The sequence below is a fragment of the Andrena cerasifolii genome, chromosome 2 (genome assembly GCF_050908995.1).
Source record: "Andrena cerasifolii isolate SP2316 chromosome 2, iyAndCera1_principal, whole genome shotgun sequence".
NCBI lineage: Eukaryota > Metazoa > Arthropoda > Insecta > Hymenoptera > Andrenidae > Andrena > Andrena cerasifolii.
The window spans coordinates 9,634,127-9,653,637 of NC_135119.1; the positions used below are offsets into that span (position 1 = coordinate 9,634,127).

Below are 19,511 nucleotides of genomic sequence, written 5' to 3' on the forward strand. Positions count from 1 at the left end.
AATATTCGATATCATCGAGCTTTGCGATTGGAAACGTCAGTTGAAAAATTACATTCACTCTCACGAGTAGGCATGCCCTTTCCTTCTCCAGAATGAGCCGTTAAATTCATCAGGCGCAAGTCAATGAATATTAATTTGTCCCAAGCTTACAAGGTTATATTAGACCGGTTAGATTTCGATTCACACGTAGCGCGGAATTTAAAAGGTATCCTATATTTCAAATACGTATGCCTCTGAACGGCATAATTTGAATTCTTACATTCCATTAGTCCTGTACGATCCCCAGCTTGCATTCAACAGCACGGATGCTTTACGATTGAGCGAACACAGTTTGTTGAAATTGATTTATAAGGAAAGCGGCGCTCCGCTAATAACGATAGTGAATTCCGCGTAAAATTTGAAGAACGATTTGTCCAACTACGAGGATGTGGGGCTCGGGACTGTTCGAGTAATTCAGTATTTCGGCTGTTTCCTAAGTACCTACTCGAATGCTACGAATATTGCGGTATTCAAATGATACAATTCTACATTTGAAACTGAGCATAGTTGATGTAAAAAATTTTTGAGTCGACAAATAGTTTGGGATTATATAGTTAGAGGAATAGCTACTATTATGGCCAGCGCACTTCATACTTTATACAGTCGTTCATTAACAGAAATGCAACGAATATGTTTCTAATATTTTTAGTGCTCTATAAATTTACGTTGGCCTGAAGGGAAAGAAATTTCTTTAAAGTGCTCCAATATTCGCTATAGCTCAAATATTCAAATAGGTACCAGGGCCTCATTAGAATTTAATACAACAATATTCGGATTTAATATTTGAATGATACAGCATTCAAATTTGATTTCCCTTCAGTTCGAATTCTATTTGAATACCACAATATTCCAGTTTCATTCAAACATGACAATATTCGAATTTTATTTGACGCATACTCAAACACTCGCACTAGTCGAGTATTCGAATAAAGAAAAATTCGATGCACAGCCCCAGCCCTAGTATGTAGAAGGAAGAGTGTACTGAATAGCAAGGGGTTAATTGCTTAACAAAAACTACGACACTGACGTCGCGAACCTCCTAGACATCCTGCATAATTCGTGCAACCCGACGCGAGATGTGGATATTTGAAGTGACTTGCGAGGTGTGGCTAATGGATACATAACTACAAGTACGTACAGTTTGACCGCCCATTTACGCAACAGTAGAGATCTGCCGAAGGTCAAGCACGACAATAAGATTTTTATGTGTTTCAAAGCTTTGCTTTTGCTCGCTCCATCGCATCGCTTCGATCACGATTATCTGTAACTTTCGCAATTGTCAATAAACAACCATGGTCGCATCTTAGCGCGGTTAGGTGATGAGAGAAGCACGTGGCGCCTTCTCGAGCAGCGTCGTGGTTTCATCGGAATCAGCGATCCAACATTTAAAGCCGGGTCCACATTTGTTACCGCACCGCACTTACACCGCGACGTTACTGCCAGTCGTTCTTGAACACTTATAGCCTTTCTAAAACTTCGAAAAATCGATTTGTTATTGCATTTTCCAGAAGTACTATCTTTTCTGAATAAAATGCCGCTTGGTTTATAGTAAAATTCGCAAAATTGCAGATTTGGCAGCTAAAAACGTCAAGCGGCAACCTATAGCGTCGCCTTTGCCCAGAAACGTTAAACGCGTTTCTCTCGAATATTTTTTTCTCTTCATTTTTTCCTGATTGCGAACCAATTGAGGTTCAAATCGACTTGGAAAAAATTACAGGATGTGTAAAACATGTGCCATTTCGGGGCAAACCTCTTATAGGGTCCGTAAAAATCCGAGACTTTCATAAAAAAAATTAAGAAGTCACCGGATTTTAGTAGCGCACAAACAATGATGGTGCGCTACCAAAATCCGGCGACATCTTAATTTTTGTATGAAAATCTCGAATTTTTACGGATCCTGTAAGAGGTTTGCCCTCGTTACCACTAAATAAAGTAACAGAGCGCGGTGCGGTAAGAAATGTGGAAGCAGCTTAAGGTGGTGTCGCTAGGTGTTCGTACGAAGGTACCACGTAACCTCAAATCCAATCTTTAAGTTCTGTAACTTCCACGTAAAAGGTCTCGGAAGATTTAAGGTTTCGAAAACACACCTTTAAAACACTGTGTCCAAATTCAAAGAATTGGCGCAAACACGGGCCTTTGAATGGAGCATTAATAGTAAACATTGAACCTGTTTGAGCGTTGATTACTCTGATAATTTTTAGCTACTGATTCGTTCGACAGTCATTACAAATAGTTAGTTCTCAGTGTAGTAAATCCTTGAGAAACAATTGTACCAGAAATTGTGCTTCAAGTTTTTAAGTTTCATTTTGCATTCTCTATCAGATTATGACTGTAATCAGGCCAACGCACAGTGCGGCACGTAATGGACAAAAATCGAAATAGTAAATGTTCAATTTTTAACTAACTATCCTATATAACCATTAATCCGCAAATAAGGAATATGAATGTAAAATATACTATCCCAATAAACCAATAGAGTATCAATAATTATCATATGTTTCTTATAACCGAAAAACTAAAATATCAGCGTCCTCGTGCATTATTCGTTCTTGTTTCTGATTTTTTTTTAAAATAGTATTTGTTATACCTTGAATATGAATAATTTGAATAGAGGCATGTATAATTTTAATTTCCAATTAAAAAAAAAACTTAAAAAAAAAGGAATTTCAGAAAGAACGGTTCAAACCATCCTGTAAGTTTTATTCTTCTGTATAAAGAAGCTATCGTATCACATTGCCACATCATTTTTTTCTGCTACAAACTGCCGCACTGAATGTTATTTATCTTTTTGTTATGGAAATCCATTCGTTCAACGAGGACACCAAGAAATTTTTGAAAAGTGGTTTTGTTCTGCATCAAGAGACAAAAGAATGGAAGTTCCAAGCCTCCGATCTGCTTTTTCCAATTATTTATATGATATCTATCACGACGTTTCCATGCTGGATGCTGTTTTCAGTTTTAAAATAGCAATGAAAAGCGATAAACGTGATACAAATAATTTGACTAAAAAATGTTTCCAATAAACGTTAGCCAGTATTCAGTTGGTAACAAATTACAAAAGTAAATATCGATAAAAAACTTTCTATTCAATCAAAAAATAAGATCACCTCATTTTTTTAAATGGAACTGTATATTTTTGTATACACCAATCGCTGCATCTTGTTATTCTCGTTAAAAAATTATTAGGGTACTTAGGTCGAAAACTGGTTAGTTCAGAAGTGATGAGTTTTGTCCCGAACGCCCATATGTATACCCGCCGCACTGTGCCACATGTCGAAGTGTTAACCCACAGCGAAAGAACTCCATTCTCAATGGAGTCAGCGGAGCAACGCAAAGCTCTGTATGGTACCCGCTGGAAGGAGAATTTCTATTTACATTTAATAGCCAAACATACGTTGCAAATTGCAACTAATAGCGAACCTGGCTCAGCGGTTCTAAAGTTTGCAGACGTTGTGGCACGCTTTTGATTATAAAAGTTTTCGGCGAAACCCTTATAAGCTAGAATACGCGCGATAACAAGATCTTCGAGCTCTTGCGAAAGCTTCGCGAGAAGGATCGCGTGGTAGTGGGCTGAGAATCATTGTGGCTCGTCGAAACGCGTTTCGAGACAGTGGAAAATTTCTTAGATCGGAAAAAGAAGAGTCCGACGATGAGTGAAAGACAAATTGTCGCGGTGCGCCTGCGTGACGATGATGCGACGCGCACGAAGATTGGCGGCGGTTATGAAGCCAGCTGCGTTTTCTGCTGCTATGCCGTATCTGTCACGCTATAGAAAAATGTTGTGCGTCTCAACTGCGTTTCCCTTTTTTAATTATCGTTTTAGCTGCTATGGACGGATGTATTCGCCGATCTTTTCATCTCCGATCGGACCGTTGCCCGCTGGTTCATAGAGGATCGAATCATTTCGATCCGCGAAATGGCGTGGGCGCTCGGTCAACGATCTCTTTTTTTTTTTTGATCCTTCGACATCCTCGGAACGGAATTTCGAAAATAACGCACCCTTCCGATCTGGGCCCAAGAGGGTGTCGAGTACTGTCGTCGATAAAACAATAGTCGCAAATGGGCAGTGATCAAGTCCAAACGGTTTGATTTTCCTGTTTCGTTTTGATTTCCTCCTTCGTTTTGATCGCGAAACTGCTGGGTATTGGAACGTACTCGTACTTTGAGAAGTTTCGTCTTTGTTGTATACCCTCACCGTGAATCTCTCTGAACGAGGCTCCATCTCGCGTTCACGTGACGTAGAAACTTCCCCCCTGGCGTGATAGACGCCCAAAGGAAATTTTCGCGACGTTTCTCAAACGTGTCGTTTGAGCATGGTTGTCTCCAGGAACATCGCGAAACGTTCAAGTACGAATGTTTTAAATGAAACCGCCGAGGGCGTCGTGAAAGTCCTGCAAATAGGCGAGCAGCAGCGGCATGGTCGGTCGATCCCTGGAAAGGCCTAGCCAGCAGACAGCCATCACGGCGAAAAGTTCGTCTGGACAGGGCCTCGGTTGGGCTAGTCGATAGCCATCCCTAAGACACGCCATCATTTCGAACGGGTCCACTTCGACGTACGGTTGCTGGCCAAGGGTTGCCAACTCCCACAGGAACACCCCGAATGACCACTAGAAAAGAAAAATTGGAAAATGGGTGCTTATGCAGAGTGGAGCGAAAAACGCGGTATGCACAAGGAGACCCAAGGTGGTTCCTCCTTGGAATATTAAATAACAAATTTCTTGGAGGTGACGAGAAAAACGTCATCATCGAAATGTCACGGAGTAGGTGCGCATGCATCGTTAGTTAAGTCTACATTTGCTCATGCGTTGATTTACGTTAAAAATGATTAATCTTGATTAATTGAAAGGAAAAGTTATTCGCACTTTTGAACGATTAAAAGCAGATTCCACGTTAGCAGTAGGTATTTCGTGAGTCCTTGCGTTGGAGAGTAGCAAAGTACAGTACGCACTCGTTATAAGCTCGTTTCTACCGTGCGTTGTACGCCCGGCGACTATCGGACGGGAGTGAGAGAACCCGAGAACGAGCGAGAGGCTCTTTCGTTTCCTCTCGCTCGCCCCAGGGTTTTCTTACTCGCGCCATTGGCCGCGCGGAATAGTGTCCACAACGCGCCGTACGCCCGCCGCCAGCCCCGTTCGTCGGGCTTATAACGAGTGCGTACTGTACCTACAATTATTCATTCAACAGCGAGGTCACCATTTTCAACAATTTATTTATTAATAAAATGTAAGATATGTGTTTAGTCTTCCCGATACTATTTTATATACGAGCATAAGCACGGCCATCTGTAGTACAGGACGGACACTACGATGTTGCAACACCGCATTTCGAACAACCGTCAGTTCGATGACTATGTTCCGACCGGTACCAGAGCCAACCGTGATACAACGCTTGAAAGGCTTCGGAAAAATTCAAATAGGACTGATGACAGTGTTGCCAAATTCACTATGTACCGGCCTGTACTACAGACGGCCGTGGCATAAGTAATAGTGGTTGAACTTGATCGCATGATACTACAAATGCACCATACAATTTGTCAGTACTGTAGGATACGCTTTATTTTAAAATCTTCGGTTACGTAAATATTATTGGATTTCTACTTGAAGCGTTCTCTGCTACCATGGAACTTCAGATCTTCGATGAAAAATGATAGAAGAATTATTGATAGAAAACCTACCGCGGTAGTTCAGACTACTTAATTATTTCCCCCTTTTAAAAAAAAAAGAGTATAAGAATCTTAGAAACTTTCACCAGAATTTCTACCTATTACAGCGTTATTTATTTGTAGTTGATTCGCATTAGTATCATTTATACATTAGCATTATTATGAACGTAAAAGTCGAAGAAATTTTGTTTATAGAGCAGAAGTGAGAAATTGAAACGAGTCGATTAATGACATAACGAGCAGAGCCGCATGGCGCTCAGTGGCGCTGTGGTGCACGCCACAGAACCTCGTGTCATGGAAATGCTGTTTTTCATAGCGTGTCTCGGGAGGCAACAGTGTAGGGGTTGCCAACCGTAAAATCACTAATCTAGGACAAAGAACACTAAAACCCCGGCCATTTGCACTTGAAACCCGGACATTTTTAACCATTATATTAGGTAAGATATCCCAAGACAAAAATTTCTGTAAAAATTATCTGTAATAAAGATAAAATATTTATGACTTTTTGAGCAAGCAGCATCGAAAACCCCGGATCGCTACAGAAAGTCCCCCCGGACTCCCTAAAAAAGAGGACAAATCCGGGGAAACTAATTGTTGGGCCTTCTTCCATCCAACTGACGTCTTCAAAGTTCACCGAACTGTAATTCTGTCAACCATTATAGAACATTAAATATTGACACCAACCGCCTCTATTTCTCGCACCCGATGATTTATAGTCGAGTTTTGAAAGTATCAAAGTGTCAGAGCACTGAAAGGCAATGGGGACCGTGTCTTGGATTATGACATTCAAGTTGTGACCCTACAAAGATGTATCGAATGTTCGCGCAGCCTTCGCGTATCGGTGAGCACAGCTTAGTAAAATGGTGATAAATGTGCTGTGTTTTAAAACACGACGAGCCGGAAAGCGGTTTATTAGAATATAGTGTCGTTCGTCGCGAAGCTTTATTGGAAATAGAATCCGCTTGCCCGTTGTCTGCAGCAGATAGCGCAGTGTCAAAATTTTATTGGCATTCAAAAGAAATTATGGGCGTACCACGTCCGTTGCCGTGCTATACTGAGTGTGCTGGAGAGTCTCCAAGGCCATCCAACGAATGGGTCGGTTCTCGTTATCGCCGAGACAATGGTAATCCTGAGGGAAGAGATCTCGCGCCAAAGCAGTGTCAGCTAATCGGACGCGAAGACTGCTTGGCTCGATCAGGCAGTTCCGGGCAGCAATGTCTCTGAAAGCGTGAGCGGTTCGTTGCAGAATTTCGTAAATATTTCTAGACTTCTTGCATGCTGTAGAATTTTATAAAAATTTATAATTTTGCATGTATTATACAGCTTACAATTCTATGAAAAATTGTATAAGTATTTGTAAGTTATATTCCATGCTTTAGAATTTTCCAAAAAATTTCAGGAATATTTATAGACTCACGAATTTTAAGTCTCGCCCTAGGAAAGACAAGATGATAATACCAAAAAGATATTTCACCGTGGAGTTACCGTTTAAGCTCGGAAAACCACAATTCAATTCGTACTAGTGATTACTGATATTTAAAAAAAATGCCTCTTTTAAAAAATATTAGAGCGCCTGTACGTTACACGCAGAAATTCGTCATTTTAATAAGTCATAAGCAACCCCCAAATATAATTTAGAATTTCGAAGAAGCTTAAATTTTGCTAATATTATTTCTTAAATTTGCAAACAATGCAATATGAGTTTATAGGACCACAAAAATAATTTTTGGGTAATTGGAACGCTTCTTATAGAAAGTGTTTGTGTTAAGAAAATTCTTTTTGGATCAAGCAAGGCGTTTCTGTCTCCTATGGAGAGGTATATACACTTTTCCGGACTGAGCAGGATTCTGTAAATTGATGTCTTTCTGTAAGAAGCAGTCCAATTAATAGGGGAATCGAATGCACTGAATATAATCACCTGTGTAGGAGTCCCCGACCGTGCATGAATGCCCCTGCTCTAGCGACCTGTGCCCCAACGTGCACGAGGTCCCTGGTCACAGGATGATGGTTCCCGTCGGTAAGGTATAACTTTAAATTCATCTCGCCAGGCGTACTCGTGTACGCCAACAATGGGCAAGAACTATCCAGGCAAGCGGCTGCAAGCGAAGCTATGTTTGCATGCACTAATCCTGCCAGCTGCGAGCCCTCCACCACCAGCAAAGAGGCCTGATAAGCCGATGCCACTTCTAAAATTTCAAACCTTTCGCGTTAGTTTGTGGCGTACTTTTCATTCCTCGAACGCGTAGAACCGCGAACTCAACGACACGATTCCTTCAGTATTTGCAGTTTATAATAAATGTAAAATTCATAAGTGACTTTCTTTTTTGTTAGTCAGAAAGTATTTCACGCGTAAGTTCATGCTGTTTTTAGAATGATTTTCTGAATTTTTTGTTGTTGTTGTGGGAACCAGTGGTAGGTATGAGATTCTCTAGTTTATCGCGCGCCGTTAGCGTAGGAAACTTCAATTTATATGTCCTCGAATTCGAATTCAAATAAACACGTATATATTCGAGTAATGCTGAGGTAACATTTAGTATAATTAATGAAAATCACAGGGAATACATGTGAATTCTGTATCGATATTAAATATACACATTCAACATTTTGGCATGTTGGGTGTTTCCGAAATATGGTGTAAAACGTTATGGTTCCATTTCGTTAATTGTCATTACAGCGAATGATGTACAAGCTTTTTAAAGCAGTTGATTTATTAAACGTATGTGTGCGTAGAGAGCAATAAAATTAGTGTGAATTAAGAGGAAACACAACGCGTCGGCTCCACTAAAAGTGTTAAGTAAGTGTTTCCATTTACATTTGTAAGCACTATGCGATCCTTTTGTCGGTATTAGGTACTGTCAGACCACTTTGTGTCGTCTCATGATTAAAATTACCGAAACACCCTTCTCGAAGCCAAACACCACGTTTCAGGAACACCCCGCAATTTCCCGGTTGGAACCCCCTTAGAAACCTATTAATACCCAGCGATAGCATTGAAATACCTGTAACTGTCTTTATGATGACTTCCTGCTCGCGACCAGCCAGCTCCAACGTGCCCTTGTAGACGCGCCCGAATGTGCCCTCCTGCACAAGGTTGCGACAGTATAATGCGGACCTCGACACAGCCAGCGCCCTGGCCTTCTCGCAAGGATCAGTCGACTGTAAATTAACAGGCATAACAGTGCGACATTAATGTGGGCTCGCATAGATACCAAAGACATTCCTAAACAATTTGCAACCACCCGACTGTCGATCGTCACACTCGGTCCGCATAATTCATCGCAGAACAAAATCCCTTTGCGGGAGGTATTCATTAAAAAAGCATTTGTCGCCTGTAACAGGACACGAAGGAGGCCGGGAAGTCCCCGAAGGACAGAGGGAGCAAGAAAGGGAAAAGGAAGGACGCTGCTCCTCGGTCCGCGCGTTGTCGTGCCTCATCCCCGGCCACCGTAGGCAGTGCGTCCCCCCTTTGTTCTGCGACAGTTTCCCGCTGGCCCTGCGTTGCGTAGCCCCGAGGAGGGCTTCGTAGCAGAGGGAAGGACGAGGGGCGAGGGTGGAGCGAGGCCAGGTTATTCATTAATTTCAATTTTCCGGAGTTTTGCTTCCAGCTCCTCCCATTCCATTTGCACGCGGCTACGCTTACGCGCGGTTACGCTTGTGTTCCGAGCGGCGCGGAGACGCGTGTGCGCGGCAATGGCAAGGAAAAAAGAGGTAGAAGCCGACGGAAACCAGCTCGAAACGCATTAATACAAGGGGATGAGGGGGGGAAATTACTGGACGATGTATTGGATTCGGGAAAGGTACGATGACAGAGAGTCAGGGCACGGGGATGCAGGGGGATGAGCGTGAAGGAGGGAGGACTGGAGGCGAAGGCGGGACTCGTGGCAGGATCATCATTCGATGAAACTCATGGGTGCACCCGGTTCGGTGAGAATGCGAGAGACTATATAATACCACGGCTTATCGGCGGTCTGTAATTATTACCGAGCCTGGTGTCGACGCGGTAGCTGTAACTTCCCTGTGGAAAAAAGCTCTGCTTTCAAGCCGTGCTGCTCGTTCTTTCCCTGTTTGTCGCGTGGTTTTCATGCCTACGCTCGTCGATTTTATTTTTCCTCCGCCCGTGTATTTCGTTTCGACTCTTTCTTGCTTTATTGTCGGCGGATCCTTCTCTCTGCTCCCCCTTTTATTCGCCTGTTTTTTCGTTTGCTAATGAAAAACGCGATGAGACGATTCGAGATCAACGAGCGACGAATAAAGCCCCGGCACGGGGATAGCGGCACGGAATAAGCTTATCAAAATAAATAGACACGGATATCGAACCTTTGTTTCATTGATAATCGCGGAGATGTGGTGATAAACGTAGACGGACGTGGTGCGATAATTTTGGTAATGGTGCTTTCAACGTAGTTGAAACGGGAGCACTACACTGTAGTGTTTCTAATTAATATATTTTGTTATTATTAATGCTTAGTGGTTTCTATGACGCGGTGAATCGCAAAGGAACGTGCTAAATATTGCAAACTGGGGTAATAAATACGAGGGAACATTTCATTTTAAGCATCCATGTGATTAATTAGGGCAGCGCTGTCCAGCGTAGGGGCCCCTCACGCGCCTGCTTCCCCTTCCAATCATTCTCCCGCACAGCGTGCCTTCCGTTGTCAAGGAGACCGCGCGACGCTACGAAGGCTGCCATGACGGGCTTGCCCGGCTAGCGTCTTCGTGGTTAGCGTCGCGCGGTATCCCTGGCAACGCGGACGAGAGTGGGAGAACCCCAAGCTCCCGCGAGAACGATCTTGGACAGCGCTGCTTTGACTCGGCGGCGTCTTTGCGCCATGGCAACGGCGGACGATGACAAATTTCATAGTGGCCGTGGGGTTTTAGTGGGTAAAAATCCCACACTACCGTGGCGTCCCCGGGGGATTCCCCTCTGAAGGGGTCGGGGTGCCTTTTGAAGATTTCCCCAAGTTAAAAAAAAATTATAAAAGAAAATAATTTATAAAAAAATTTATAATTTTTTTTAACGTGGAGACATCTTCATCAGGCACCCCGAAGCCATCAGAAGGGAATTCCCCTGGGGCGCCAAGGTAGTGTGGGATTTTTACCCACTAAAACCCCACGACCACTATGAGATTTTTAATAATTTACATGTAAGTATCTATATTATTAAGGCCTATTGGCTGAAACGCTCGGACACCTATTTACTTATTTTCGACATGGATCCATCGTGCCAAGGCTCACCAAAATCGGTGTCTACCACATGGTGTCCTCCCCTTGTAAGTATGAATTTGCTTATGTTATTCTATTAATATTTGTAAGCTGATCGTAAATTATTGATTCATCTGTCACGTAGTTTGACTTATTTACCAATTGAATCACGGTTGCTTGTCGACATGTTATGACCATCATATTTTGGCCTGTACCTTACACACATTTATGCTACACGAGAATACATCAATATCATGCAAGAACAATGGACACAGATTTATTCATTCTTAATACATTAACGTAGCTGAATTTTTGTCTTTCCAAAATACACAAGTGTTGTGTATAAACTGTTTTCCTAGATCTAACAGTTTCTGAAATATTATACAGAACACGTTTTTCCGCAGGAAATTTGAGGCCTGCTTTCACACCCTCGGTATGGGCGTTAACAACTAAAACATGATACACATGGAATATTTTTGTAAGAGGTGTTTTGTGTAAAAGTTTCATCCAAAATTGACGTCAGAGAATATAATAACAATAATAAGACATAGGATATCACATTGGAAAATACAAAATAAGTATTTATATAAGATAATCCTTCGCATCGCAAAAATGATTTTACGTCTGAACAAAAGAATTAGCTTCGAAGTTTGAACATCACTGATTGCGAGTACCTGCATAAAATTAAAAGAGAAACACGCCAATAGAATTGTGAGTTCCGCAGATGAAATTTCATTTAAATCGGTCAAAATTGGCAACATTAATTATAAGTATCTCCTTAAATACTAATTACGACCTATACAGGTACCACAATCAATGTGTAATTTTGCGTATGCTACTTTAACACATTCTCTAATTTCTGCACAATGCTGCCCTCCGTTAGCCTGATTACAAAACTATCTTTAAATCACACTACTTTACGGCCTAACGTTGCAAAATGCCACCAGAGGACGATGCAACTGTTACATAGTGCGGGCAGAAAACTAAATAAAAGTGATATCAGAGAAGTTGGCATTTTCAACAATGCACGATAAATACGCTACAACGTTGACCAATGCCATTTGCCCACTGTTTATTCGTTGCGATTGATTTCAGTGCACCGATACGTTCAATCGAGAAAGGACGATATAAAACTCTCCGACACTCGAATCCAACGTTCGCTGCATAATTAACAACAAGTGTTGCTATTACTCGGCAGCAAAAAAAGGAAAACAAATTCGTAATTGCTGTGGCAAATGAAGGGGGAGGAGGGAGGGTGTGGGGTGTGGGGTGGGGGGGGGGGGTGAAATTAAACCGGCGAGTGTTTTTGTTGTAATGAATGTGGACTGACGAATCGCTTTTATACAATCACAATCGAGCTATTGATTTAACGGTGCCTTGGGCGAACTTTTTGCCGGATGCGCACGGAGCAGCAATTCGATTTATTTGGCGAGAGGGCCTCGTCAAACATCGCCGTTTGTTTTCCATGGAAGGCACTTTAAAAGCTTCATTTTCAGGACACCCAGGGCTTCGCCGCGCCGTCGGCGGCGCGGTAACTTTCAATTCGGTTCGGGGAATTAATAATACAGGTTTCGATTTAACTCGATTTAAAGTGCCGGCCGCGCGACGGGAGACGACATCGCAGTGGCGAGAATTAATTAAAACCGAAGAATCGGCTTGAGCGACCAATTCCTGAGCGTTTAACAGCTTTGGATTCAAACGCTGAGCACGTTACAGTCTAATTATCAATTCAATATATTTTTCTTCTGAAAATGGCGAGAGAGATGCCCGACAGACCCGGATAGAAATAAAAAAATGAAGCTATTAAATCCCAAATCTTATTAAGCACTTTATAATTATGATTTCAATTTCTCTCTATACCTATATGTTTTTTTTTTAGAGATCTAGTATATCGGATATCTTGTGGAGTTTAATGAATTTTTATTGAAGAAAGGAACGTGGAATAATATTATTGATCATAAAATGTTTACTGTGCTTTACTATTGTTTCATATCTCATTATCTGCAACTTTATAGCAGTTATCTTAGCAAATGTGAAATCAAAATTCCTCGAAGTAAATGATTCAGTTCTTCGTGGAAAATAGTTTACAATTTTTGCAACGAAACAAGGAGAGGATCAGAATTTTCAACATTTAAAATTTTCCGTTTCTTCTGTGTATGCATTATGGGGGTTAATTAATGCCTCGGGATTTACGTAAGAAGAAGATCGTAAAGGACCTCTTATTCTGTGGAAATTTTCCACTCGATAACTGAAATTAGCAACTAAAATGCAAATATTAAATAGAGTAGGGCTGCTACGCTGGGAAGAATACAGAGTTGCTTTAACCGTTCGAATCTACCGGCTGACTACTTTCTTATCTTTCTTCGGCAGAGAGCTGGCGAGCGTCTATCGGGAAAATCCGAAGAAAAACGCGTTTATTCTCGTACCGAAGATGTCCAATAGACAGGGACAGTAATGACTTCTTCAGCACTGGGATCTCAAGCGTATCGTTTTACAGGGGGGGTAAGACGTTGCTAGATTACATGACTGGATGGGTTTCAAGAGAACGCTCGAACGAGCAAGAGAGAAGAAACGGTGGAGAAGCGATAGACAAGTTCCTCCCAAAACTCGTGGTTACGTGTAAATGTACAGGGTGTTCCAGAAATATTTCTGTGAATATACTGATAAAACGATATCACGGTAATGTATACCTCCCAATGCAATAATTCCGAATTACAACCCTAATGTACAGATCAAATGAAATAATTGAATTTTTCGAATACTTCGAAGTGGATAGTCAGAATGCTGTGTCAGTGATTGTTAAACACGCGTTAAAATTTTTAGTTATAATAAAATTGGCAACGGAGGATTGGTAACAGTTCGACAGCAACAGCAACCGAATACGTATTACCGTTTCCACGCAAAAGATGTTCAAAGTTGAAAATATGCAGTTTTTTTTCAAAATCGAATTTCTCAAAAACTGAGGGTGACGGCGGCAAACGGTGTGCGGATTCGTTTTCAGGGCATGAGAGCCTATAAGAAACGGCTATTGAATGTTACAAGTCCGAAAAAAAGTAAAATTTTGTCGAACTGTGTAATCGAAACTCTTTTGCATGATACCTGTTTAAAATTATGTATGTACAGATATAAAAGTAAACACTGCGTATTAAATTCTTAATTAAAGAATATTGAATTAATAAGGGCGGCAATATTGTTTTTGCACCTAAGCGGCCAAACCCCAGGAACGGCCCTGCATCCGGAAATCGTGACAAAATGCCGCCGGGGTAGAGGTGCCAAGTCGGAACACCTGTCTACTACACCGTGGCCCCTTGCATCAAAGTGCCTCAACTCCCCCTACACTTATTTACAAACCTTTAATCCATTCCACATAATCCGTGGCTCTTGGAACAACTTCCCTGACCTAATCATTCCACCCATCGCGAAACACCCGGCGTGACAGTTCGTCATCAGCGCAATTACCGGGATGAGCCACCAGAATTCGCTGAAATGTTTCCCGAACACCTTGTATGCCCGTAGGCCGGTGCCTATCGAGTACAGCCGCGTTTGTACGCGTCGGTACATACAAATACTTGCCTCTTTCGTGTTCCTTCATGGCGGCACACGCGTCCTCTGTGCGAGGGTGGCGTTTCAGACGACGACACGGAGGGGTTCAAGCATACGCGTATACCCGGTAAATTGATCCAAGATCAAAGCCGGAACAATCACAGGACCCACTTCCAGCTTCCCTCTACCTTCCCTCGACCTCATCCACCCCTCGGCCGTCGCTGGTTGCGAAAGGCTCCGCCAGGGAAGAAAGGTAACCGCGTGTGTAACCTTCCTACGCTCCTCGCCAGCGACTCCGTCTTTGAATGTCGGTGTACAGGTGGTGTTTCTCTTTCCCCCGTTTCTTTTTCCCGCGGAAATTAATGTAAAACGCTCGTTCCGAGGCGGAAAGTGCCGGCCAGACTTCGTTGCGCGAATGGAGTTCGCGGTTGGCTGCTCTTTCTAAAACCCCATTGCATATTTATTCGACATTTTCGCGATCTCTGTTCTATCCCTCCATCCGCCGACCCTCCCCCCACCGTCGTGTTCCTTGTTTTCGCTTTATCCGTGCGCGGAACGTGAAAAGCGAAACGACTCCCGCGAAAAGTGCGAGAGGGGTTATTATTCTGACTGTTTCATGTTTCCGGAATGCTGCGTTCCCGGTCTTTGAGATTTTTAAACGTTGTTTGACGCGACAGGAGGGCATTGTTCTCCGCCATTATTCACGAATTTAATGGTTTATTTAAGAGAGGTGTTCTTCGTTTTGGGTTTGAAGAGTGTACAGTACGTGGGTGGTTCAAGTGTGTTAGTGTTTCGAGTGGGAATGAATATATTTGAGTTCCCAGATATTGCGAAATTCTCGACCATCTGATAGTTTCTTCTAAGTTTACTTGTCACTTTGGTTGCTTAGTTTTTGATTTATTATTTCTAACTTTCGCTATTTACTATTTAACATTTTATTTATTCTTCTTAACTTTATTATACGCAGTATTTATGTTAATTATTCTAATAATTACCATAGGCATTAGAATGAGTGACCCCAAAATGAGGCCTTTTTGGGTTTATTTTTATATAATAATTCAGCCCTTTTTAGCTCTATTTTATATAATAATTTAGCATTTATATATAATTTAGCCCCTTTTTGGTCCCACGATTTTGGAACTGAATTTTCTGCCAAATGATAGCTTATGATGAGCTTTCAATCCCGATAAATTTTCAACTTGAGGTGACAATTAGTTTCTGAGATATGCGAGGTGAAAGAAGTGAAAATTCATTAACCCTCTAGTGCATAGATTTTTAACTCAGTTGGAAAAATTAGACTAGTCTAATTTGGGGATGAAAAAACCGAAACCGATGGCTGTTTTCAATTTGGAGGACGTCTGGGCTCCCCAGGGCAGCCGTCTGGGTCACCGCCTTAAGGCGGGATCACGTAGCAAGTACAAAAAATGTAGCGGTTTCTTTACAAAATAAATACTTCATTTCTAATGAAAAACATTTAAAAAAAATATAAATTTATGATATAATAGAGAATTATTCATTATTGTGCATTGTGAAATTTATCAAAGCACAGAAGAAGCGCGAGAAGCGCTTGGCCCGGTTGCCGCCTGGCGGTCGCGTCGCGTACTATCCATCGCGAGCCGGCCGAGTCATGGTTTCTTTATGTACATACCATTTTTTATGCAGATTAATTATATGTGACGTCATAAAATGTAGGCTATATCCCTTCCTGATGTTCAAGGACACTGTAGTTAAAATTTCGTAATGATTTGCTCAATACTTTGTGAGATTTTTGCGAGCATACAAACAAATGCTGTAGCTTTATTATATTAGTATGATATGATATATGTATGTATATAGGTACCAAATTTCATAAACAAAGAGCTAAAGAGTTGCACAAGTACAATTTTCACGTATCAATTATTAGGGTGATAAACTAACACCCTAACTAACTTAGGACGATCCACTAACATGATACCGCCTTAAGGCGGCTGCCGGCCAAGCCTCACTTCACAGGTGTAAATTATTTTTTATTTTCAAATCTTTATTCCATTCAATATATCACTACACAAACTGCTTACCAATCATTTTATTTTAGCTGCACGGTGTCGGGAAGTATTTTATCTGATTTTTTTAGTTTCACAAATAATTCTCGCAGCGTGCTCAGCTCAAAAATGCACTTCAAAGTAGATTTCTGTCAAATCGAAACGTCAGATTGACATGTTTCTTAGGCCAATATGTGCGGTGCGGGAGTACTTTTAAGGCTGGTAAATGAAAATTCTGAAAAAAAATTATAGGGGCCCAACTCCTGAATTAAGCAGGAGCCCGCCTTAAGGCAGGCGTATGCACTGGAGGCTTAACGCGTCTGCCCATACGCTTCGATGTATAGACTTTTATGTCATTCCGATAATTTAAACAATTATTTCCAGGGGTTTTGCTGACTGCTAATAACGAATTTGAACTTAGATTTTCAAAATTCACGAAAAAAAAGAATCAAATGGCCAATTCAACATTGATTTTTATATTTCTTGATTTCTTTTTCGTGAATTTTGAAAATCTAAGTTCAAATCCGTTATTAGCAGTCAGCAAAACCCCTGGAAATAATTGTTTAAATTATCGGAATGACATAAAAGTTTATACATCGAAGCGTATGGGCTGACGCGTTAATGAATTTTCACTTCTTTCACCTCTCATATCTCCGAAACTAATTGTCACCTCAACTTGAAAATTTCGAGTGATTGATGTCTCATCATAAGCTATCATTTGGCAGAAAATTCAGTTCCAAAATCGTGGGACCCGAAAAGGGGCTATTTCTTGGGTCAGTCTTTCGACAAAGTGTCTACACTCCACAGCGAGGAACCGTTTGTATAAATGGCAGAACGTACGTGAAACGTGGGCTTCCCTCTCACTGATATCATAATTTTTCGATAAGTCGCTTGAAAGGAGCCGTTCTTATCGGGCGAAAGTACATCGCCCCTTTCCCGTGCATTCTTCGATTTAGTTCGATCTATTGAAATTTGAATTCTAAGCGGCCAAAGAGATAAACCGACTGGGCGTGCACCCTTCGAAAGCAGCGGTGCACGTGAATAGAGGGATCGGATCGTATTCTTCAATGGAGAACACGAGGAGGTAAAAGGCGGAAGAGAATGAAGCATGACCCCTATATTCCTTCTTTCACGGCAGCCAGCACCGCTGTCTCGAAGGCGGATAAAAATTGTAAATTGCTGATTTATCCACTATATTAATTATTCACTCAAGCACCAGTGATGGACTGTACAAGTATGCTCAGTCCCCTTTGTGTTTACCTGGGGATGGAATGAAAGACGTGTATTTACATTCGTAAAGAAATATTCGAGATTCAAATTACGAAACGCAGCTGTGTCTCTTAATTAAAAGAATAAGGGCAAGGAAAATTCACGACACTCTCTGAAATTGTGGAAATGGAGAAACGAGATATTATTGCGTGGCAATTTGTTCGAAATAAGCGCAGTGATGAAATTTATAGGCAAAAACTCTCACCACTAAATCTATCACTTTTTCAAGCTCAACAAGAAGAAACAAAAATTTATATCCAGTGTGATTTATACAGTTTATACTATTGTAAACAAAGTCAGTCAGGTATAAGATGACGTTATCATAATACTCCCACTGAAAAATATAAAAGAAAAATACGAGGATTCTACTAATAAAAGAAAGCGAACAAAATCTTTGGTTTCGTGCCCACTGGATACTCAAATCACAAATCAAATGTCGATCATTTAAGCGAACAACCAAACATCGTCTGCTTCCATGATAGAGAAGAAAATATCTTTAGCAGAAAATAGTGTTTCGCGAAGCGTAAGGGTTGGGGAATCCCGATAAGAGCAACAGGAAAAGGGAGGGAAGGGAGAGGAGCAGGGCGAAGGCTCTACACGTGTACCAGTTTCTCATGGACAATACACGCTTGCTTACTTGAATGGAGGTTGTAGGTTGGCGGGCCTGCAATAGCTGAATAAAAAGTCGAAGGGGCTGAAAAGGGTCGAACGGGAGATAGAGAGTTGTTGGTGGAAAGCGGCCCCAACGGCCACAAATTCGATAAAGTTTCGAGCGTGCCTCTTGTCTTGCATGCAAGAGCAAACGAGAGAGGGCGGCAACGGGCGGGAACCGGAATCGTTCTCGCATCCTCCACTTCCGATAGCGGAAGAAGGACGCAGGGAAACGAGAGGAAAGTAGAGGAGCAGGGTTCTCAGATGAAGAGCTGGGTCCAGCAGAAGGGAAGGAATGAACGGCTGAGAGAAAATCAGATTTCCTGACGTGAAACGAGACTTTCTCTCGTCTACCTTCGACGTTGTTTCGCGGTCTACTTCGCCGTCCTTAAGCCTATTACACCATTCGACGACACACAATGGCCTGAACTTTGAGAAACGCCGAATGTTCGAGTGGCCAGGTTTTTAAATGTTTGGAGAATTCGCAAGGTCTGATTATTCCGCTGCGAATTTTCCTCGAAATGTTCCTTGCACAAATTTATTTAATATCGCGAGTTCTTGGAACTTTTGTCGTTTAAGAGGGTATACCCGTTCGAACCCTCGGAACATGTGTGCATTTTGTGGATTTTTTTACAAATCAACGGCTTGACAAAGATTTCCCATTTTTTACTATCTTTTACATAGTATTATGAACTACTTAACAAAAAAATTTCAGTTAAGAAACTATTGTTTTTCGGAAGTTATGCATACATACCTGAAAGTCTCTCGATTTTAGACGGCTAAACGGTGATAGGTATAGAATGTTTTTCTAGTAGTATTGCAAGGAGTACCAAATGCACATATGATTTAAACTACCTATCCTATTCGTGTAGAATTGAAAGCAATATAGTTTATGCAAGTAGATGTCCAAAGACAAAATTGTGCCCCTTCAAAAAGTTGTCCCAACGATTATTAAATTCTTTGGATTTACTATTCTACAACTTTCTGTTTAAGATTTGTAATATTCTTTACAAATGTTTGACAGTGTTCATTCTCATTTTTTATCGAAATGGAATGCTCACGACGATCTCGTGATTGTGACATGTATTGATTATGATTAACCCGATCGAAGCGTGGGCATCGCG

The 19,511-nt window shown here is 41.5% G+C and overlaps 1 protein-coding gene across 1 annotated transcript in view; it reads right to left on the reverse strand.

Moving 5' to 3' along the window:
- Positions 1-1,886: 1,886 nt before the first annotated feature.
- The window catches only part of LOC143378718 (tyrosine-protein kinase Dnt), a 135,804-nt gene continuing 118,179 nt past the window's right edge, over positions 1,887-19,511 (reverse strand). The window contains exons 6-9 of the mRNA XM_076830645.1: positions 8,701-8,857; positions 7,620-7,887; positions 6,735-6,921; positions 1,887-4,646 (exon numbers count right to left, since the gene is read on the reverse strand). Coding sequence (XP_076686760.1) covers positions 4,398-4,646; positions 6,735-6,921; positions 7,620-7,887; positions 8,701-8,857 — 861 coding nt within the window. The 3' untranslated portion in view covers positions 1,887-4,397. The remainder of the gene's footprint in view (positions 4,647-6,734; positions 6,922-7,619; positions 7,888-8,700; positions 8,858-19,511) is intronic.